This window comes from Hippichthys cyanospilos, chromosome 4 (genome assembly GCF_059441005.1).
Source record: "Hippichthys cyanospilos isolate Australia breed blue-spotted pipefish chromosome 4, RoL_Hcya_1.0, whole genome shotgun sequence".
NCBI classification, from domain to species: Eukaryota; Metazoa; Chordata; class Actinopteri; order Syngnathiformes; family Syngnathidae; genus Hippichthys; species Hippichthys cyanospilos.
The window spans coordinates 22732292-22753060 of NC_142372.1; the positions used below are offsets into that span (position 1 = coordinate 22732292).

The 20769-nt window shown below is 39.7% G+C and overlaps 2 protein-coding genes across 4 annotated transcripts; one reads left to right on the top strand and one right to left on the bottom strand.

The window, feature by feature from the left end:
• Positions 1 to 1796: 1796 nt before the first annotated feature.
• On the top strand, positions 1797 to 15051 carry LOC148425044 (troponin T, fast skeletal muscle isoforms-like). Of its 3 annotated transcripts, XM_088413585.1 has the most exons (15): positions 1802 to 2034; positions 4165 to 4204; positions 4347 to 4360; positions 6606 to 6767; positions 10023 to 10040; positions 10265 to 10285; positions 10834 to 10852; positions 10929 to 10974; positions 12486 to 12602; positions 12689 to 12766; positions 13002 to 13115; positions 13233 to 13342; positions 13482 to 13572; positions 14036 to 14076; positions 14787 to 15051. In XM_088413585.1, the coding sequence occupies exons 2-15, from the start codon at positions 4185 to 4187 to the stop codon at positions 14824 to 14826; spliced, it is 891 nt and encodes a 296-aa protein (XP_088269711.1). In that variant the 5' UTR covers positions 1802 to 2034; positions 4165 to 4184; the 3' UTR covers positions 14827 to 15051. The 3 variants fall into 3 exon arrangements, with proteins under 3 accessions (XP_088269712.1, XP_088269711.1, XP_088269713.1); XM_088413586.1 differs by lacking the exon at positions 10265 to 10285 and having other exon boundaries at positions 1797 to 2034; XM_088413587.1 differs by lacking the exon at positions 6606 to 6767 and having other exon boundaries at positions 1807 to 2034.
• A 2276-nt stretch (positions 15052 to 17327) lies between these two features.
• LOC148425045 (myoblast determination protein 1 homolog) lies at positions 17328 to 18763 on the bottom strand. Its single transcript, XM_088412912.1, has 3 exons — positions 18224 to 18763; positions 17852 to 17924; positions 17328 to 17618 (listed from the first exon to the last, which is right to left on the bottom strand). The coding sequence occupies exons 1-3, from the start codon at positions 18761 to 18763 to the stop codon at positions 17425 to 17427; spliced, it is 807 nt and encodes a 268-aa protein (XP_088269038.1). The 3' UTR covers positions 17328 to 17424.
• Between the last annotated feature and the right edge of the window lie 2006 nt (positions 18764 to 20769).

Genomic DNA, 20769 nt, shown 5'->3' on the forward strand with positions numbered 1-20769 from the left:
GCCAGTATGCAGATCAGCACTGCCATTCCGGCTCCTGCGGAACTTCAGAACATCCCTTTGCCAACGCTACCTCATGGTTTTCACGCTGAGCGTCTCACCCTTACTCCTGTCGCACCTGGGCCCCTGGTGTCACATACACCGCCCAGGACCGGAACGTGACTCAGGTCATAGTATGTGCTATTAAAATATTTTTTTAAACGATCTTTAAATCCATTCATGATTTTAATTCATACAATGCCAGAGTTGTATTTTCACTTCTTTTTTTTTTAAGAGTCCAGATATTCAATGTCAGAGACTTAAGTAGCTGGGTTGAATGTCTGAACTCTTAAAGAAAGATGTCATTTGCATTGGATGAGTTAATACCATCACTCATTTTTTTCACAACAGAGGAATTACTTTATTTTCAATGTATTACCCTGTTGGAATAATAAAATGAAAATTCTTCAAGCAGCACATTTCAAGAGTAAAAACTAACATCTAGTGCCTATGTCTCCGTCATACAATAGTTCCAAAATGGTCCCATAAAACACAGAAATACAATGTTGTTACTTAAGCTGCAAGTCATTCGCTGTTCAGAATCACATGCGTGTTGTGTTCTGCAAGATAGAGACATAATTGCAATCAGCGTAATTTGACAATGCATTGAAAATAACAGGTGCTAACCCAAAGGCAAGATTGGATTGTTATCTGGATAATGTGTCCGGACACATATCCCATTTTAATACCAGTCGTAAAGAGGATCTAAGAATCTGGTGGTCTGGGCTTAACCTGTGTGCTTTTGTAATACATAATACCTAAACTGTACGGAAAATTCCATCCTCCTTCAATGTGAAATTTTGCATCACAAAGGCTGCATAAGTTTGATTTCACATATGAGTAGGACGCATCCCTACATAGGAATGGTGCATATATTTTACAGACCTAATTTGATTTGACACTTTGACTTTACACAGAATGCAACAATGCGTAATACTGCCCTAAATAGATTTTTGAAGAGTGAAAACAATGTGGGTATCTACAATGGGCTTAGCACCTCTGCTGGCATTCTAGTATGTAACAGAATGGAATACTCTAACTTGATGGATATTGTGTAGAATGTCAGGCATACCATCACCACCATATTTCGAGTGCCTGTGCCAAAGGAACTTTTGGGCCTTTCTGCAACGAACAGGAAACAGTTGACACCTTCCTAAACCACAATGCTTTTGCGTCATCGAAAGATCTAACGGAGCGAAAAGTGTTACCACAACGTGTTAATCTGAGTTGAAGATGAGGCAATGATCCAGTGATGCAGTGAGGACTCTGGTGATGATCCTCTTGGACTGGAGTCTGACTGTGTTTTCCCACCTTTTGGAAAAGGAATACCTTCTTTACAGAAACCTGCACGTCCATCGCAGGTACAAGTAAAGATGGCTCAATTTGTACCGCGCTGTGCAGTTGCAGCTATAATGTCTGTCTTAGTTGCGATCATTCTATTTTTTGGGTTTTATGAGAGTTGTTTTATGTCTTACATTCATATTCTTTTACGATCCCTGACTGGGATACCGGACTGATTGGCGGATTCGCCAAGTGGCTGACAAGAACACATTGACAACCAGTCAACCATACACACACACACACACAATACGCACACACACACAGACAAAAACTCTCTCTCTCCCTCTCTCTCTCTCTCTCTCGCTCATTGTCTGGATGCCAAGCTGATGTGTAACCCCCCCGTCCTCCCAGCCTTCCATCAATGTAAATTTAGAAACAGAAGCTTCTCAGCTGCTCCTTTCCAAAACCCGAGCCCTCGTCTCCCATCCACAGTATTTCATCCATCTCCTTCTCTGGGGTCATGGCTGGCCCCCTCCCCACATTTCCCACACACACAAACATATATACTACACCCACACCTAGCTCTCATCCCACAGCCAATAAGGGCCAGATGAGCTCAAGTATCACTGTAACACAAGGACGTACTCTCTGAGCAGAGGCTGCAGTTTGTACGCACCTTCATCTTGGTCGTCGCAGGAGCTTCTCTTCCTCCCTAAGGTAAGCAATTGATACATGGGCAAATTCACTTGAAAATAAAATATTCCTCAATTTGATTTTTACTCCATATACAGTGCACACTCATCGGGACAATCGTGTGATTCGGGACAGTCTGAATAAATTATAAACTGGCAGTAGTTGCAATCGCTAGTGCTGAATATTTTAACCGCATTTTTCAAAATCCAGTTCATACTGTACGTAACTTGCTCTAAAGTGTAAAACCTTTTCAAAATGGAATACCACTATTCTATTATTCGATTTCATAGAGGGCGTTTCGAACCATTATTTTCATGACTTTGAATCCATAAAGCCATAGGATCCCACCAAAGAAAAATGAATACAAAAGTCGATACTACCAATCTGCTTTTATTAGTGATAAATAATAGTAAGCTACAATTACTGAGTGAAGTTGGCCTTGCGCTAAAATGATACTCACCAGTTTTAACTTTTAAAATGTTGAGTTTCTTTCCTTTTTGATATACCAAAATTCAAATTTAAAAAAAAATTGCAGTCCTGTTCATACAGTATTTTTAAGCGTCCGACAAGGGCTGAAACTGAGCCGCTTGTTCGTATGACAGCAATGTGGGCACTTGTACCTTAACATCTGCAAATGATGTCTGCAAGTGTTCACAGATTTAGCAACACGTCTCAGGTTTTACACAAGCAGAGGGGAAAGTGATTTTGACTTTGTTCAGAACAAAAATGTTCACATGTTTACCACATGCATTTATGCAATATGGCAAATTGAATCCTGCTCTTCTTGCATGTCATTGTAATGAACTTTAATCTGATATGAATGACGAGCCTCGGATGCTGGCTGTCACTTTGATGATATATGACGTTTGGATACAGTAATTTTATACTTAGTCCTCTCGGCTGGTAGGAGTGCCCCCCCCTCTCTCTCTCTCGCTCGCTCACTACGTATGTCAGACTGATGCGTTGGACTATAAATACATGTCATAGCTGCAATCAGTTTGGCCAAGGATGAGCGACTCCCCAGGCTCACCTGTTCCAGTTTTAGTTTCAGAAAGACTCAGACATACTCCTCAGCGTTTAGTGGTCTCATACTGAAGAAATGACTAAATATACAGAGCGCTGATGTGTAGGTATGTACTGCCTGAATGCTGAACACAAAAGAGACACGGCTGTCAGCCCCAAGTCGATCAAAAGGCTCGTTTGTTGGAAGGCGATGCTTATTGGCTGCCGGGCTGCAGAGGATCCTCCCTCTGGTCCAAGCCTGAGGATTAAAGCAACTATTTGGACTGTGCTCCTCAGCTGATGGGTAGAAATACGATCCTGAACTAATCCTTTGAGTCCTCTGCACCTGTGCCCACCACTAAGTGTGAAGGAGTCATCCAACGAGACTTTTTATATATCAAATATGATACAGTTGCGTACAGTATGCAGAATCCTGACACTTGAGTTGCAATTGGGCTCTTCCTCTCTTGCTTCTGTTGGACTTAAATAGCAAAGGTGTTGGAAGCGGTGTTTAGCGTCAACACACAGTTTAGGGGTATGTTCACACTTTATCATAGAATTTCTCTTGTGCCCGAAATTTTCATTCCCTGACAACAAACATTCAAATGACTTCTTACCTTTCACCATTAATCTATTAACAGCTGAGTCCAGATTTTGTCGTTATGCTTTAAAAAAAAATATTAATAATGCAAACCACTGCAGTCGTCACTGTAGCTCCATCATGCTGCATTATTTTAAGAATTTTTTTTTTTTTTATCAGTATTAGTGCACTGCCGGTCACCGTTTGTTTCTTAAAGACGCTATATATTTGTGTTTATGTAATAAAGGTGTGTTTTGTGAATGTTAGTTAGTTAGTTAGTTAGTTGGTGCTTTATATTTCGCTGCAGTACCTGAGTGGCACCAACTACTGGAGAAAAGTTCCTTATGCGTTATAAAGTAATTGGTGAATAAAGACGACTGTAATCTCAAGTGTAGATAAACGGAGCCACACTAAATGATGTGTCAGGTTGCTTGACATTTGCTCGCCAGTTATTTTTACCCCTTTTCATCAAAACTATGTGAAAGCCTAAATCCAGAAATAAATGGGAAAGTGACGCAGAAGCAGCTATTTCAACACTGCGGTCTCATGAGGCTCTCTGTCTTTGCCCTCAGCTGCAAGGTCTGCTGTCACCATGTCCGACACTGAGGAAGTGTGAGTACATCACACATTGCCGGTCACTAAACACCCTGCGGTCACACTTTGACAGATGATTTTCAGCTTTAGAAAGATATTGTTGACGGCAGATGTATTTTTATGTTAATTTGCCGATTTCTGTCTTGTGCTCGTATTGCAGGGATCAGCTCGAGGGTAAGTAACCACTCAGGAATGTCTGATTGCGCTTTCAAGCAAACGCAATCATTTCTGCTGTCCCACCGTGTCCGCGTAAGGCATGAAAGTGGCCTTTGCCAAAATTAGCTGTTTTTCTCGTTGAAGATTGTGCCCATGTCGGCACCTGCCCTAGAATAAGGCGTAGGCAATAGTGTACATGACTTAAACGCCCTGCTAGATTTGTCAGATTTTTTTTTTTTTTTTAAATATTGTGTAATGCTAAAGCACAAGCTCCAGCACCTGTGCAGAGCATCAAAGGGCTCTATTTTTGCAGATCGCGCATCTGCAGTGAGGCGCAAGTGCTGAAGGATCCTGATTTTCGGGACAGCGCAAGGCTCACTGCATGTGTTTGCCAATTTGGCACAACATTTAGGATGCTTGGGCCAGCACAGCAGAGAGAGTGAAGATGTGTCTGTATGAGTGACAATTTGGTGGTAGAAAGTCACTCTAAATGGGGGCCATCAACACTACTGAATCATTGCAGATATCGAGTCACTGAATATATCCACTCATCTGTGAAAGTACTAGGTTCAGGATTTATGCCAGTCATGAACACACAGCCTGCTGTGCCAATGCTGTTTATACTGTAGTACAGTATACAGTACACTTAAGATGATGTTAACAAAAATTGTTTGTTTTTTTTCCCCATTCCATGTTATCTTTGCAAAACTGAAGACGAGGAAGGTAAACATGACTGAGCCTGTTTTGAGCTCTGAAGATCTGTCTCCACTAATTTGTTAGCTTCTGGGTTCCATGCTTAAGTTGAAGTGTTTGGCACAGACATCTGGTGTTTACTGTACAAGATAGATATGGATGCATAAAATGTACTTTATGTTTCGGGAGAAAAGCCTGGAATAACATATTGCGATAGAGAGAGTTCAAACTATACTATAAACACTTCAGTCTGCCTCAACAGCCATAGGCCCTTGTGATATACCAAAACAGCAGCCAGTACAATTATTACAATTATTAATTTTTAATGAATAACAATGATGGCTATCCAGTCCAGTATTCTAATGTATCTGTTCAAAAATAAGACAATCTTAAGATTATCTGATTGGCACGAAGTAACTAACACGCACCTGTCAGTCAAACAGTTCAAGTTAAGGGTGTATTGCTGACTTCAGAGTGATGTTTTAAATCACATGGTAAAGCAAAAAATGGGATTGAGCTTTTCACTACATTTCTTTTCTTGCCATGTGATTAGTGCAACTGTCATTGACATCTTTCACACAACTGCCATGGTGGTGGTAATCTCTGTGTAATGGTCACAATTATCTATTGCGTGTTTTTTTTGTTTTAATAGAATAGAATAGAATCAAGGAGCGTGGTTGTGCAGGTTAAAGGTGGGTTTGAAACTAAATCATCCTTAGGTTAGGTGTGAATGGTCGTTTAGGTGCTGTGTGGTTGACTGGCAACCAGACCTGGGTTTCCCCTGACTTGCTCAAATTCAGCATATACAGCACGGGTGTCAAACTCAAGGCCTGGGGGCCAGATGCGGCCCGCCACATAATTTTATGTAGCCCCCGATATGCTAATTATGACTTCAAGTTTCTGGCTAAAATGCAAAATGTTCAAGTTGTCTTCAACTTTTACTATTTGTCTCTTATCAATTCCCCTTTTGAACAGTTTCCAGCAGCCTCTGGTTTTAAAATGTGTAAATGTGTGATGTTCATACTTCACATATGTTTGAATTCACAGTCATAACGGCCCTCCGACAAAAACTGTAACTCCAATGTGGCCCATGATAAAAATTACTTTGACACACCTGCAATATAAGGTCCGCCTCACCCGCGGCTTTTATTCAAATCAAACGATCGAAAAGTGACGGATGGAATGAATGGAAAACATACGCAAAGATATTCATCTGGCATTCAATTTTATTTTGCGAAACGCTCATGGTAAATAGTTGAGTTTTATTTTTTGAGATCTTTTTCCTACACCCGATTAAGACCTGCAATGTTTTCCACTTCACCAAGTTCCCCATGGCTTCTGTGCGAATAATCAAATGACTCCCATCTTCATCACCATTGTCATCATCATCATCATCATCATCTGTTTCTCTCTTTGTTTTCCAGCAGCACCGTCCTTCGCTCACCAATCCATCTTCTGTGTAACTAAAGCAATCTCTCACTTTTGTTTTTTAATGGCTCTGTCATGTCTGTGGTCTTCATTAATGGCCTCCACCGACACCCTCTCCTTGGCGGTTTGGTGCATGCCGTAGCCCAGGAGGAGCTAGTAGAAGTAGAAGTAGCCCCTGAGGCGGAGGCCCAGGTAGAAGCAGAGCCAGAGGTAGAGCCTGAACCTGAGGTAGAGCCTGAACCAGAGGTAGAGCCTGAACCAGAGCCTGAACCAGAGCCACAGGCGGTGGTTCGTGAGGAGGAAGGTACGTGCCGTGGGCAGTCTGTTCATCCTTCTCCCGCTACCCTCTCTGCTCTCTAAGACAGTCTTCACTAGCCGACAAAGTGTACTGTGAGATCGATTGAATACCACACCCAAATATGCCCTCTCATTTCTACCTTGTTGCAATGCAACATGAAGCTCCTTACAGGGCGCGGAAAACCATGCGCTAATTCCAAATCGGAGCAAGGTAAAAATAGATGGGGGAAGAAGGCAGAAGAACTATGCCATTTCTCACTGCCAGTCAGAATAGAAAGCGAAGCAAAATAGTTGAATTTATTCCAGTAAATGTACATTTTGGGAAATGAATAAGATAAAACAAAGTTGCTGGCTGTACTGTACATTCATTTTCTGCAGTTAAATTTCAACCCTTTACCGAGGGTTAAACTGCTAGAAAACAATTCAATGAATTACAACTAAAACAACAACAAAAAAAACATCTGATTTCGGAAGTCACTACAAGCTAGATACTAAAATGATATCATTCTACATGATTCATGGCCTTCAATTATAGAAGCATGCAGGCAGCATTGATGTGCTTTTGTGAAATCACAAACACGCATGTAAGAAACTCCAAGTGACGGCTTTGGATTTAAATTTGAAAAGGTTGGATTTTCATTGAAAACATTTTATTTTTTTCCAAATGACCTGGTCACCAGAGGCTGTATCCCCATACTTAAAAAAGAGAGTGATTCAAACTGATCAAAAACAAAACAAAACTGATTGTTCTTTCAATGGACGAAGCTGGTTCTCAAATTCCAATCCGATCCACCTTTGTATCATCTGCAGACATAAATTTGAGTAAGCATGACAAGCATTCCAAGCGCAAACCCTCTTGTCATTGCTACTACAGTACAGACCATTCCAAGAGATCATAACATGTTAAATGTGGAGCACGTTCATGTTACAAAAATGCAGTGCTCCAAATTTTATGATCATATTTTCCCCAGACTGATATAACACTCAAATATGTTGCTGAAGAAGACTTTTCAATGTGCGGGTATACTCTGGCGAACAGGGCTCTGTTGCACCTTGCACTTCGGTCCGGTTCTGATCAAGAACCCTAAAGTGCAGCTATTAAACCCTCATGAGTCATTTTTTTGGGGGGGGAATGAACTGTAGCAAACATTTACAATGCATTGGCATCACCATCAATATTAGCTGATACATGATCAAACCAAAACATTCCGCCGGCTTTACTGCATTAGTGTGTTATGAAATGTGCATAAAATGTTAAGCGTGAGAAGAAGAACTTCCACCGCTTTTACATGATGAAACCGCTTCATCTCATCCCAGGTCTTAAACAAAATCGCACCTTGTTGTGCTGAAATAAACTGAGGCCATTTAGAAAATTGACAATTGATCGCACCTTGGATGACGTGTCATTTTATTCTGACATCATGTAAAAGCTATTTGTTCAACCCTCATTATTCCATTGTTAGAATCTTTGTGTATTTGTGAGTAGATGACAAGTAAGCGTGGCAAACCGCAACATGATATTTACACTGGGGTGTTGGCATTGAGTGCAACGGTATGAAATTGGTGGTTTATCTTCGTAAATTCATCATACGCAGCAGGGAGTCGCTGCAGTGGTCTTCAGCTTTAATGCGTTGGTCTCAGCATTTCAAATGGGGGGAAAAACATTGTATAAATTCAGCCTCTACAAATATCAAACAAAAGCGAATATCCTTTCGCACAAGGGTTAGCAAACCTTTTGGAGTCAGGGAGCCCTTATAGAAAGCCAATTTTCCAAGGTCGTAAATGTTTGCGGAAAGAAAAGGAAACCAAAACCTAATCAAAGCCAAACATGAAGTGCCCTTTTTCTTTGGCAACATTCAATTAGACAACAAGAATATTTGTTACTTTTCATGCCATGTGTTGAATTGATTGAAACTACTTTTGTAGATGTATGGCTAGGCTCCAAAAGATAGATGGTGTAACATCATCTGATTTATTTCGTCTACCGAAAAATTCGGTCACTCATGCGCATCCATCTAAAATTGAACAAAATAAAGGCATGCAACATTTTGAAATGACCACTGACTTTAACGCAATGGATAGGTTGTTAAGTGTTTTAATTAATTTACTCTTTATTTGAAAAGAAAAAAATACTGTTTGTATTGTTAGTACTGTTTGAATTGCTGCTTTTGAAGCTATCCAATTAAATCTTTCGGTAAATATTTTTCCTCTGCAAATTCTCCAGGCTATTTTGCGAGGTAATCTAGAATGACCATCGTTCCTGTGCTACACTCTCTTTTAAATTGGACAAAAATATACTTTAACAAATATTCTTTGATGTGACGGTTATGTCAATTATACCAATTGATAACTGTTCAGGACAATTTAAAATGATTTAACTGGACTACAAGTTTTTTCTACAAGTTTCTCTACGGCGGTGGTTCTCCAAATGGGGTTCATGGACCCCTCGGGGTCTGTGGCCTGACTTGCAGGGGGTTCGTGAAATAATTTGGGTTATTGATAAAAACAAATAAACATATATATATATATATATATATATATATATATATATATATATATATATATATATATATATATATATATATATATATAATGTGTGTGTGTGTGTGTATTTGTGTTAATTTCATGTGATTTTATATTAAATTGTGAAAATATTCATGATTCCTCAACAAAGCAATGAATGCAAGCAGTTAAAATGTAATCGTTTGAAATTGTCAAAATGCGTTTTGTGTGTACAATTGCTCATTAACAAAGATGGCAAAACTAAAGCGGCATATTTTATAATGCTGTTTTGGACTAAATAATTGGCAGTAATTTCTCTGTTTGATTGAAATCAAGGCAATTTGTAATGGGGTGGCACGCAATTTTCAGCTTTTATTTTGTAAACCTCAGAATGACTGAAAAGTAACAAATATACTTGTTGTCAAATTGAATACGTTGGTGAACAAAAGGGCCCTTATTTTTGACTTGAAAGATTTTTTTTTCTCCTGCAAACGTTTGCAAGTGGGGCAAATTCCTGATTTCAAAAAGTGAGAGAACCCCTGCTCTATGGAGTCAAAGTGACCATTCAATGAACTCGGTCCAAAGAAGCAAAGATCTATCACACATTGAAAATGGGACTGTGCAGTGGCTACCTCTGCCGATGCAACACCCCAGTTTGGTAAATGGGCCTCATAAGCCTTACATAGTAAAGTAGCAGCAAGCAAGTCTGATCACTAATGATTTCTGTTCTGCTCTTGCTTTGGACGCTTGCTGCATGCAGACGACTATGAAGAGGAAGGTATGTTGGTCTAGATTATCTTAATTTATTTACCTGTTGTTTTCTCTGCGCAAAGCTTTTTAAAAAAAAATAGTCGTGCACCAACTTGGTTTCCAGAGAGAGGCGCAGTTAACTCGGTCTCTGCAGTTAGTCATTTAAAGCATATGACAAACCAAAGATGCAGAGCCACGGTTAAACAACTCATCTCTGCCTCTTCTCTTCTTTGCATGAATGTGTCCCACCAGTGGAGGAGGGAGATCAAGATGGTATTTTGTATTTCCTGCCGAGTCGCTGTCGCTTTGCTTGTTGTTGATTACTCCCTTCTAGACAACTCTAAGATGATATCAAACTACATTATGTGAACTGTCCCTGTGGAAATCTAGCTGTGTTCTTACCATGCACATCTATTAACAGTTGATTTGACTCAATGGTGTCAAATGAGTGTCAACCTACTGAGGTCCTTTGTCGTACAAGATACTGTACTGATTAACCGGTCCTGGTTTCGTGACACACTAATTGAGCAAATTAACTCGATAAATCAGGTGGTACTACAGTATGAACTTGGGGTTCTTAACAGGAATTTGGCAGCGATGTTGTGGAAAGTTTTTTTCTAAAATTAAAACTCACATCATTCGACTGTCAAGTGGAGGTGTGAAACCCAATGCAGCCCTGTGTTGTAACACAGCTTGTCCACATGGATCCTCCCCCTGATTAACCAACATGTCTCCCTCTAACTTTGTGGTTTTAACCATGTGATCTCTTCTCTCTCTCTCTCTTTATTCTTGTTCTCCTTCTTATGGGACCAAATATCCAGAAGAGAAGCCAAAGTTCAAGTGAGGAGGTTTTTCACTTTTCTGGACACATTTTGTTTTCTCCGTGTGTTTTACTCATTGTGTTATTTCGACACAGGCCAACCGCTCCCAAGATCCCTGATGGCGAGAAGGTTGACTTTGATGTAAGTTTACATTCCCGATCAACGTTTAGCTCCATGTGGCTTTGATTTAGTTGTTGCGGAGCTCAAAACACAATTTGAAGAAGCAATTCCCATCATATCAAACGGGAGTCACTTGTTAGGGCCACAAAAATCTTTGCTGGCCCCAAGGAACACAGAGGTTAGACACCAGTGATATAACCGGCTATTTTACACTGTCCGGTAGTTTGCCGCCTGTTTCCTTATCCTAATTTTGACGTTAAAACACAGGTATCTGTTGTAATTGTGTTTTCCAAAATGCCCTACAATGACACAAGATGTTGAAACCCATTTATAAACCAAAAACCAGTGGAAAAAAAAACCTTTCCAGGAAAAAATGTTTAATTTTAATATATTATGACCTTCTCAGAGTGTGTTATATGTATTATGTGATACAAACATGGCTTGTCAAGAGTAATATTTTTACCCTGCTTTTTCCATTTCGAGTTTTTGTTTTTGACTGTGAGACAATAATTTAAGGAGGGATGAATTGCTTAGTTGTTCACACTCTCCACTGTAAGCAAAAAAACACTCAGGGAGCAATTAGAATGCTATGTACCGTATATTTTTTTTTCAAAGGAACAAGAGGTAAATGATACCCAACCTTCCCAAAAGATGAAATCCTTAATTTAAATTCCAGTTCATTGGGTAAATCCTTGTGAAAGGATAAAAGAATTTGTTTAATTAAACACATACAGTGAGATCTGCCCAGGCCACCTTAGACATGAAAAGTTGGGTCAAAACGGTTAAAAGTGCCACCCTGAATTAAAGAAGAGGTGATCTTATGTCCAAAACACAGAGGCAAATTGTGAACCTTATTTTTTTGCGGAGTTCAAATCGAATCCCACAAATAATCAATAAACTTCCTCTGAGCAGACGTGGAGGGCCAGCTTGTGCTCAAAGAAGTCAAACAAAAGTCTGGAAATGCTCAGCAAATAAATAATGCAAAGAATATATATATATATATATATATATATATATATATATATATATATATATATATATATATATATATATATATATATATATATATATATATATATATATATATATATATTATTTTTATTTTTTTCACTTACATTTCTACACTAGTTTTTGGAGTTAATATTGAATGTATTTATTTTAGAATTACTGTTCGGCTGCACAGAAAAAGGAAGGTTGAGCAGTTGTTTGGGAATTACTTTATTACAGAATACTTCCTGTGATTTTTTTTGTTTTTTTTACTTTAACAACATCGAAAAGGAAAATTAATTCTAAAACAAACTGACAAAAACTAAACCTGAATTAGACAAAAACTAAATCTAAATTCGACAGACAGACAGATCGATAGATAGATAGATCTTACAAATCTGCAATTTAAAAAGATAATTAAAAGTCAGTGAAATTAAATTGAATCAAATGGGGGAAAAAAACAACTACAGTATACTGTAGTATACTGTTAAAGCTGTTACCGCTTGTTTTGCTGTAATGTTCGTGCGTTTGTTTGTGCCATGCAGGACATCCAGAAAAAACGTCAAAACAAAGACCTGATTGAGCTTCAGTCGCTGATCGATGCTCACTTTGAGTGCAGGAAAAAGGAGGAAGAGGAGTTGATTGCTCTCAAAGAAAGAATTGTGAGATGTCCCGCAAGCATAAGTGATCGGCGTCGCTGTTTTGTTGACTCGGTGTGTAACTGCATCTTCTGTTTTGGTGCGTTCAGGAGAAGCGTAGAGCTGAACGGGCAGAGCAGCAAAGGATTCGAGCTGAGAAGGATAAAGAGCGCCAAGCCAGACGGGAGGTACACATCGCAAAAAAAAAAAAAAAAAATACAAAATAAAATCACATAGTACTGTAGTGACATAAATTTGTCTCGTCAGTCAGAACGGTTGATCTGACCACTAGGGTGCAGCAAAAACAAGTTTCTCCTTGGAGTTCTCGTAGCGCTCATATTGATTGAGAATTTTTTTTCAGAATTTCCTTTGAGTTTGTAAGGATGGATTGACCCTTACTGATTCTGAATATGAATGTGACAGGCAGAGAGAATAAGAAAGGAGGAGGCCGATGCCCACAGGAAGGCCGAGGATGAAGCGAAAAAGAAGATTGCTCTGTCCAGCATGGGATCAGGCTTCACCAGCCATCTCCAGAGGGTATTTGTTTATTTATTATTTTTATTGCTCACATTGAAAACATACCGTCCCAAGAGATATACTGTCATAAAACCTCAAGTGAAGAATAATGAATGGGACATTCCTCTGACTTTCCAGGTGGATGCGAAGAGAGGAAAGAAGCAGACTGAGAGGGAAAAGAAGAAGAAGATCCTGGCAGAGAGATGCCAACCTCTGGATGTAGACAGTATGAGTGACGACCAACTGAGGTAACTCACTGAGGTCGTCAAGCACAGACACAGAGTGATCATTTTGGGATTATTTTGGGATGGTTTTCATCGTTGAGGGATCAAGTTCCAGCACATTCAGTTTTGATGGATATTTAACAGTCAATTTCTTCTTTATCAGGGAATCGGCAAAGCAGATGTGGGAGTTGTTGCACAGCCTGGAGGAGATTAAATATGACCACTTAGAGAAGCTCAAGAGACAGCGATATGAGGTGTGTGAGGAGCAAGTCCTAAATTCTGCACTTCACATGCTCTTGTTTTTTATATCTGACATTTTTGTGACATTTCAGCATGATGAAAGATTTATGATTAATACATGACAATGTGTGAAAGTTGATAAGACATATACTCAGTTTTACTTTACCAGCAGTGACACATGCGCCATCACATCTGCATTTTTCTGTGAAACATAATTTTGGAATGACTTGACTTACTGGACAACTGCATGAAATCCAACACATTGTCACATCCATTCCATGCATTGCGATCCTTGCAATCGAGTTTTTCTATCCATCTAATCCAATGACCCCCATTACTAGTTTTCCACTCTGACACATCTGCAGAGTCTGTAGAGTGTAGAAATGTTTTTTTTTTATTTTATGATATCGCTTTTAGAATATGAATTGGCAGTATGAATGCACAAAATGTTTGTGATTCAACACTATTGTCTTTCAGGTGATCTCTCTCAGAAATCGCATTGATGAGCTGCAAAAACAGTAAGTATACCGAACTACCACAACGGTGATCGCAAACATACTCTGAAATACCACAGTGAAAGCAACATGATATTGCAATGGATATTGCATGATCTATAGCCTTAATAATCATTTTGGCCAAGCTACAGCGAAGAGTATCAATGATAATAACACGGTCGCCCTTCTTAGTGGTTGAGGCTGGATCAATCCGTTGTTTTAGTATTAGTGTCAGAGTTAAAGTAAAGTAAGTTTGCTGTGGCCGCGCAAACTTTGTGACACCTTCAAATGAACTGACAATATTTACTTGGGAGACATAACGCCGTTAAACTGCTGAGTTTTTTACATGTTTTCTTAGACCATGCACTACCTTCTTTAGCATTACATATTTCACTTACATATTTCACTTATGATCATGTCTGTTAGGGTGTTAACTAGGTAGTATGGCCGTTCATTGTTGTTGATTTATAGCAGTATTTTGGCTTACAAGTTAATAATACTGAACACATTCCCGATATTCCTTACTCTTCTTCTTATTGTATATTATGCTTGTTATATTCATTTTGAGTTCGATAAAGTAAGTAGCCCATTTTGGATAGGCCATACTGTGCACGCACAATGTCAATATCACACTGGTAAAACCTTCTACTATTTCTCCCTTTTCATACAATGAGCTACATGTTCTCACCAATCAGAGCTGACGCTGTTGTCCCTCGTGTGCTTGTGCCTTACAGTAGCAAGAAAGGAGCCGCCACCCGCCGCCGCAGAAAGTGAGCTCTGCGCTGACAGGCTGGAAAAGAAACACCATTGCCCATGTAGCGACCACCACACCCACAAGAAAGCTGCAGTACAATGACAACGGGACATCTTACTGCCTCAGTTTGCTGAGCGAAACGCTTTTCTGGATGGATTTACCTCCACTCGATACATCAAAACGTCATCATTGTATTTGTATAAAGAGGGTGAGCCTCCAGAAAATAAAAAACTGCATCTGAAATATTTTTGTTTCACTCTTTGAATGACTCGTCTTTTTCAATTAAATTTAAATGGTTTGAAATTTCAAGCGGTGATTTGGCAATTCCTGACAAAGTGTCGTGCAATCAGTAATAGCCATGTGCGTTTTTGCAAAAATGCATAGAATTTCACCTGATTTCATTTCATTTTAATTTTTAATGAGGGGAACTATGTGTCATAAAGGCATGGTATTAATGTACACGTACGATATTGTGTGAAATAGAGAGAATGTTTCAATTTTATTCTCAACTGCCCAGGCTATCTAAAACGGGGGGTAAATGAAGCCTCATGAACCGCATGTGATCATTTTTGCTCCCCTGGAGTGAACGTCTGGTTTGTAGATTCAGTAGAAATGCAATACATTTTCTTTGCATAAAGTTTAGAATTATGCATCGAACATCTGATTTCAAGGGAAGTCTGAACACTGCGTTCTGATTAATCTCATGTTCATGGAATATTAGGCAGCAAAATGTACCCATTTTTATGCATCTCTGTGGGTGGCCATGACAGGTGCGCAAGCTTCAGATTCTGAATGTCCCTTAACCCACCTCAAGAGCAGTTGAGCCATGATTGACTATTAGGTGAGTTCTGAGCAGCTGTAATATCATTTACAGTCGGCAGCACGCGGCAAAATGGCCACCTCCCTGAGATGGTTCAAAATGGGTGCATTTTGCTTAAAAGACCTGCATCATGTTATTTTAAACGCTCTACAGGTAATTCTAGCTATGCCAGTGATTGAATATCACATTTGACAGAAAAGCAATTCAAATAGGAGTTATTTTAGTGGCTATGATTCTAACCCCTGCCAACCACTCTGTGGATGCCATATATATCCCTTTTCTGATGTTGTTCTAGTGCGGAGCTGAGTGCTAGGAATGTGGCCATACAGTATATTTAGGTTGCATGCAAGATATGTTGGCGGTACTTTCTTAGTAACGTCACAATATGAGGACCTTGTGATATTCTTTGAGCAGACGTGACTGGAAGTGAGAGCACAGCCATGAGTCGCAACGCTCAAAGATACGTAAATGAAAAAAAACACTAATTTGGGGGTGTATTTGGGAAGGAAATAGAATTTTGACATGGTTAAAAGCTCTAAAAAGTTAAGTTTCTGTGATGCATGTACTTCACTATCGATTCTTTTTATAATAATAATGATAACAAATAAATAAATATAATAATGATTTTTTTTTTATAATAAAACTTAGGGTTTATATTACGTGTTTATAAGTCCAGGATACTTGGAAAATTCCCACTTCCATTTCCATAGACCAGCGGTTCTCAAAGAGGGGTCCGTAGCCTGACTGATGCTTGCCGGGAACTGTGAATGTGAAATAATTTGGGTGTTTCGGCTGGATTTAGTTACAAGTTTGTGCCCTGTTTGGCTTTGTCTTTGTTTTTGACGCCTCCTCTGGCCGCTGTTGATAGTGCATTTTGTGGTGTGGAGGGACAAGCTTCAGTTGATTTTTCTTTCTGCAATCGTTTGCAATGGGAGTCCTTGCTTATTAAAAGGGGTCCCTGACTCCAAAAGTTTGAGAACCCCTGCCATAGACCACGATACGATCGCCCAACACCAACAATACATAGTCGTGTAACACTATAGTAAAACACATATATGGCACATGTCAATATATTTCCGCGGAAGTGCATAATTAATTGACAAGAATTTGATCAACATACCCTACCTTGTTGACAGTCTTTCCAGCACTGGGCTTGTTGTGTATGGAAAGTTGCTAAATGCCACAAGAATGTGTAGATAGGTGTATACTGAACTGCTGGGATGCCATTTCGTCTTATTGCTGGGAATGTTTTGAAAAGCTGTAGGGCGCATCATTGATATTCCAAAAGCATAATTTTGACAAGAATTTCATCGTTAGACAGTGTGGGAAAACAACATTATTTTGAGGAACACTTTCACTTGACTTGCACTTTAAGAGTGGTGTCAAATTTTAAGGGTACACTCATTCGCATATTGTGCAAGCTCTCAAGCACCTGTTACAACTTGTGCATGCGTCTAAAAAAATTTGTACAGTATTTTTGCCTAGGAGATTGGAGAGTTCAGACAATAAATATTCTTTAATGGATGTCACTCATAAATTACACATCATAAAAAATACAAATAGAGGTCCTTTGTTATGTTTTTTTCAAGGCAGGTACAGTAGATTTAATTGAAAGTTAGAGGGAGTTATGGTCTTTTCTCTTTGTTTTCCATTTATTCATAGAATCAGCACTGATGCTAGAGTACTTGGACAAAACTCACACCCACAACCCAAATGATTATAATTATAAATTATTTGCTCAATAAAATAATTGCAGCCTCTTCTGCTGTTGCGTAAAACAGTCTTTGGTCCATCAATTTCAGAGGGGCTCATAGATACTGTTGGGTTCTTTGGCAATTCTACACACTGTAGGGCTGCTCTGAGGGGATCCAGGGCCACGGGGTACCACACTGTCGCCGAGGGAGGTCATTGCCTGGTCTGTGTTGATGCGCTCCACAATGCTGGTTAAACAGTCCAAACTGGAAAGGAGTGATGGTGCGCTCTTGCTAGAATCTAGAAGGGTTCAAAAAATAAATAAACGTCAGTTGATGAGCTGTGGCGAGTATCAGCAGAACCTATTGAAGACCGATCGGCACCCTCAAACGAATGAACGAACCTTTCGGTTAATCTGATTTTATCGTACCTAAAATGACACTGATGGAAGAGCTCAAGCACGGATTAGTCCGTTCGAGCAGAAATAGGTCCACGAATGTAAACAGTCAAAAAGTCAAAAAAGGAAAACTGACCGTTTGTTGTCTGCTCGGAGTATGACGCGTTACTGTTTTCACTTCTGCTCGCACACGAAGAGAAGAAATCCACCTAGAGAAAAAAATATCCAATCACTGTTGCAAACTGGCTGCGCAGTTTCAGAAAGAGGAACTTCCTGAAACCTCACAAATCTCCATGACATCATGTTCTGTTCTAGGCAATGTTATTTCTCTGATACGACTCTGCTTGCGTTGCCTAATCAACACATCGTTAAAGATGATGAAGTGAAAGACAGCAATCGTTTCAACAGTTCAACTTAACTGAGTGAATCAAGCCGCTTTGTTTTTTTTATGACATTTGAAGACCAGAAGCAAAGCAAATAGCACAAGTTCACATTTTATGACCCTCACCGTGCCATCAGAGCAGTTGGAGCGGGGGCTGGAGACGTCTGCGGCGAAGTGTTCAAACGCCGGGTAACAAGCGCCGTCCTCGTTTGACCTCAGAAGAGCCTGCAGAGACTCGATGTAGTCGATTGCATTTCTCAGGATCTCCACCTTGGGCAGCCTCTGGTTGGGGTTGGAAGCCGAGCAGCGCTTGAGGGTCTCAAAGGCGTCGTTGACCTTACTGAGACGTCGCCTCTCTCTCATTGTTGCCGCCTTCCTCCGGTCTTCGTGCGTTGTCTTCTTCTTGCACGCTTTGCAGGCCCACAGCAGACAGTTGCCTCCCTGGTGCAGCTCTCGTGGAGCCCTCACATGCTTGTCTTCCTCTTCTGCCACTGGGACTTGATGCTGGTAACGGTAATCGGCATGGTCTTCCGACATTGGCCGCTCAGCGCTATTTAGCTTACCGTCCAGGTCGTCGAAAAAGTTCATGTCCCCGCTGTTAAAGCAAGGGTCTTCGTAGAGCTCCTCGGCAGAAGAAATAGGGAAGGGGAAGTCATAAAGATCCATTTTCTTCGGGAATGCCAAGTTCCAAAATAGCGCAATTTGGTGAACAAAGGCGGTGGAATGAGGAGTAAAAAGTGATTGGAAAAGGGAATGATTCTGTCAAAAAGTTGAGTTTTTTTTCAAAGCATCAGTCTGTCACACTCAACTCCGCGTGTGCTCTTGGAGACTCTTTATATACAGTAGCAGTCACTTAAGGGGCGGGGCTTTGAAGCGACTGCCCAATGAGTACGGGGGTTTCCGTGTAGAAAGGCTTCGCGTTGACATTATTTTCAAACTAAAAACTCTCGCGCATCCATCCAAGTGCACTTTATTTTATATTAACCTCTTATTTTGTCGGGCTGTCTTCTTTTATAACCGTTCTTCTTAAACTACTGTAGAAAAGTAGCAAAAACATAAATTAACCTTAACCCTAATCATTTGTATCTATTTGTGATATTTGTTTATATCGAATTGTTTTTCACAGTCAAAAGCGTAACATGCACATATTTGATTTTACTTTTTTTTTTTTTAAGTACAGTATTCAGTAAAGTATAATATACATATTTAGGTTGCTTTCAGAAACCTATGCTAAAACATTTCACTTTGAGATTCTAATTAAGCAAGTAATTTAATTGACCTATAAAAATCAGATCAGTTATTTTGTCAAAGAAAAAGTAGTCAGGCCCTGAGAGTAATCAAAAATATTGAAATATATTAGCCCTCCGCATCATTCCGTCACATTTCCTGCATTATTTTCTTATGTTTTGGTGACTGCAATAAAATGTTTTAAATAATAATAAAGTTGTTTTTTTTTAAAAACATGCATATTGGCTGCATTTAGAAACTATTTGGAATGTTTCAAAAATACTTCCGGGTGTTTTTCTTTATTTGAACTAAGTGTTTAACACATTTTGAAAATGGCAGTTGTGCGAGATTGCCCTCAAAGCCAGCAGTGACACACACGCACACAAAAAGTGTCTGCTCGGTGATTCAGTCTGCTGTCCTGCTGAGGAGATCACAAGGTCCTGAGATGGTCTATGACGTGGGGGGGGCAAGCACCCCCCAGTGAGGGTCATCACTGGCCAACAGTTTAAGACACTTTGTCTAAACAGGTGACATGATGTAAACTCCCTGGCGCAATCAGTTTTCATTTGTTTTTGTTTTGGGTTCGTTTGAAGTTCTCATCTACTGTTTATTTTTTTCAGCAGTTCATTTGCCTATTTATATTTCACCAACCACTGTTATGATGCGTTGAATATAAATTTGCAGGTTTATGTAGGCAACCTCCTGCGTTCATGAATTGTCTCTCCATGCGTTCTGTGCTCGAGCGAAATGTTTTACTGCTCGAGTAATAGATGGAAAGAGTAAAGCTCGAAACACTTTGATGGGACGGCAGGTTTATATTTAGCAGCTCATGAAATCCAAGACAAGTGACCTTTGAGCTTTAGCGGGTATTATTATGAAATAACTCACCTCACCTCCTGCCCGTGACACTCATTCGCACGACAAATTGTTGAACGCCACAAAGACGCTGCCAATCTATTAAGGTTGGCTGTCAATGTGTGCAAACGTTATGCTAATTGCATGAGCGTATTCCAGTGTAAACAACTGGACCCTTGGGTCCATTCCCAGTTGATACTGGCTGAGAATCAGGGGACATTCACCACATGTCGAGCCCTATATAAATATGATCTCTTTCAGTGCCGCGGATTTTCCTCATGTAAAGTACGTAGGTTGTGCGCCAGTGAAAAGAATGTTTAAATGTCTTTTTTTTCTTTTTTAATGAATGGATAGATGACACTCGCGGCCAGCGCTCCTCTTAATGATATTGCAATTAAGCACTTTTTATTGTAGTTATATGCATACGCAAACTTTTGTTTTGCCATCAAAAACACATTTTTACCGTTTTTGTTTTTTTTTCATGTTTTATCGAACGGTAGGACTCTCGGGATGTTCCAGTTGCCACTAAAAAAATTTCTTTGCATCGGTGGATTTTTTTCCCTTTTGTTCAAAATAGCTTGGTGTCACTC

Excerpts from the sequence above, each read along its gene's own strand:
- LOC148425045 (XM_088412912.1), bottom strand. The coding sequence starts at position 18,763 with ATGGATCTTTATGACTTCCCCTTCCCTATTTCTTCTGCCGAGGAGCTC. Across the intron at positions 17,925-18,223 it reads CCAACTGCTCTGATGGCACG|GTGGATTTCTTCTCTTCGTG; the intron begins GTGAGGGTCATA and ends TTTTTTCTCTAG. Across the intron at positions 17,619-17,851 it reads CTCCGAGCAGACAACAAACG|ATTCTAGCAAGAGCGCACCA; the intron begins GTCAGTTTTCCT and ends GAACCCTTCTAG.
- LOC148425044 (XM_088413585.1), top strand. The coding sequence starts at position 4,185 with ATGTCCGACACTGAGGAAGT. Across the intron at positions 10,975-12,485 it reads GCGAGAAGGTTGACTTTGAT|GACATCCAGAAAAAACGTCA; the intron begins GTAAGTTTACAT and ends TGTGCCATGCAG. Across the intron at positions 13,343-13,481 it reads ATGAGTGACGACCAACTGAG|GGAATCGGCAAAGCAGATGT; the intron begins GTAACTCACTGA and ends CTTCTTTATCAG.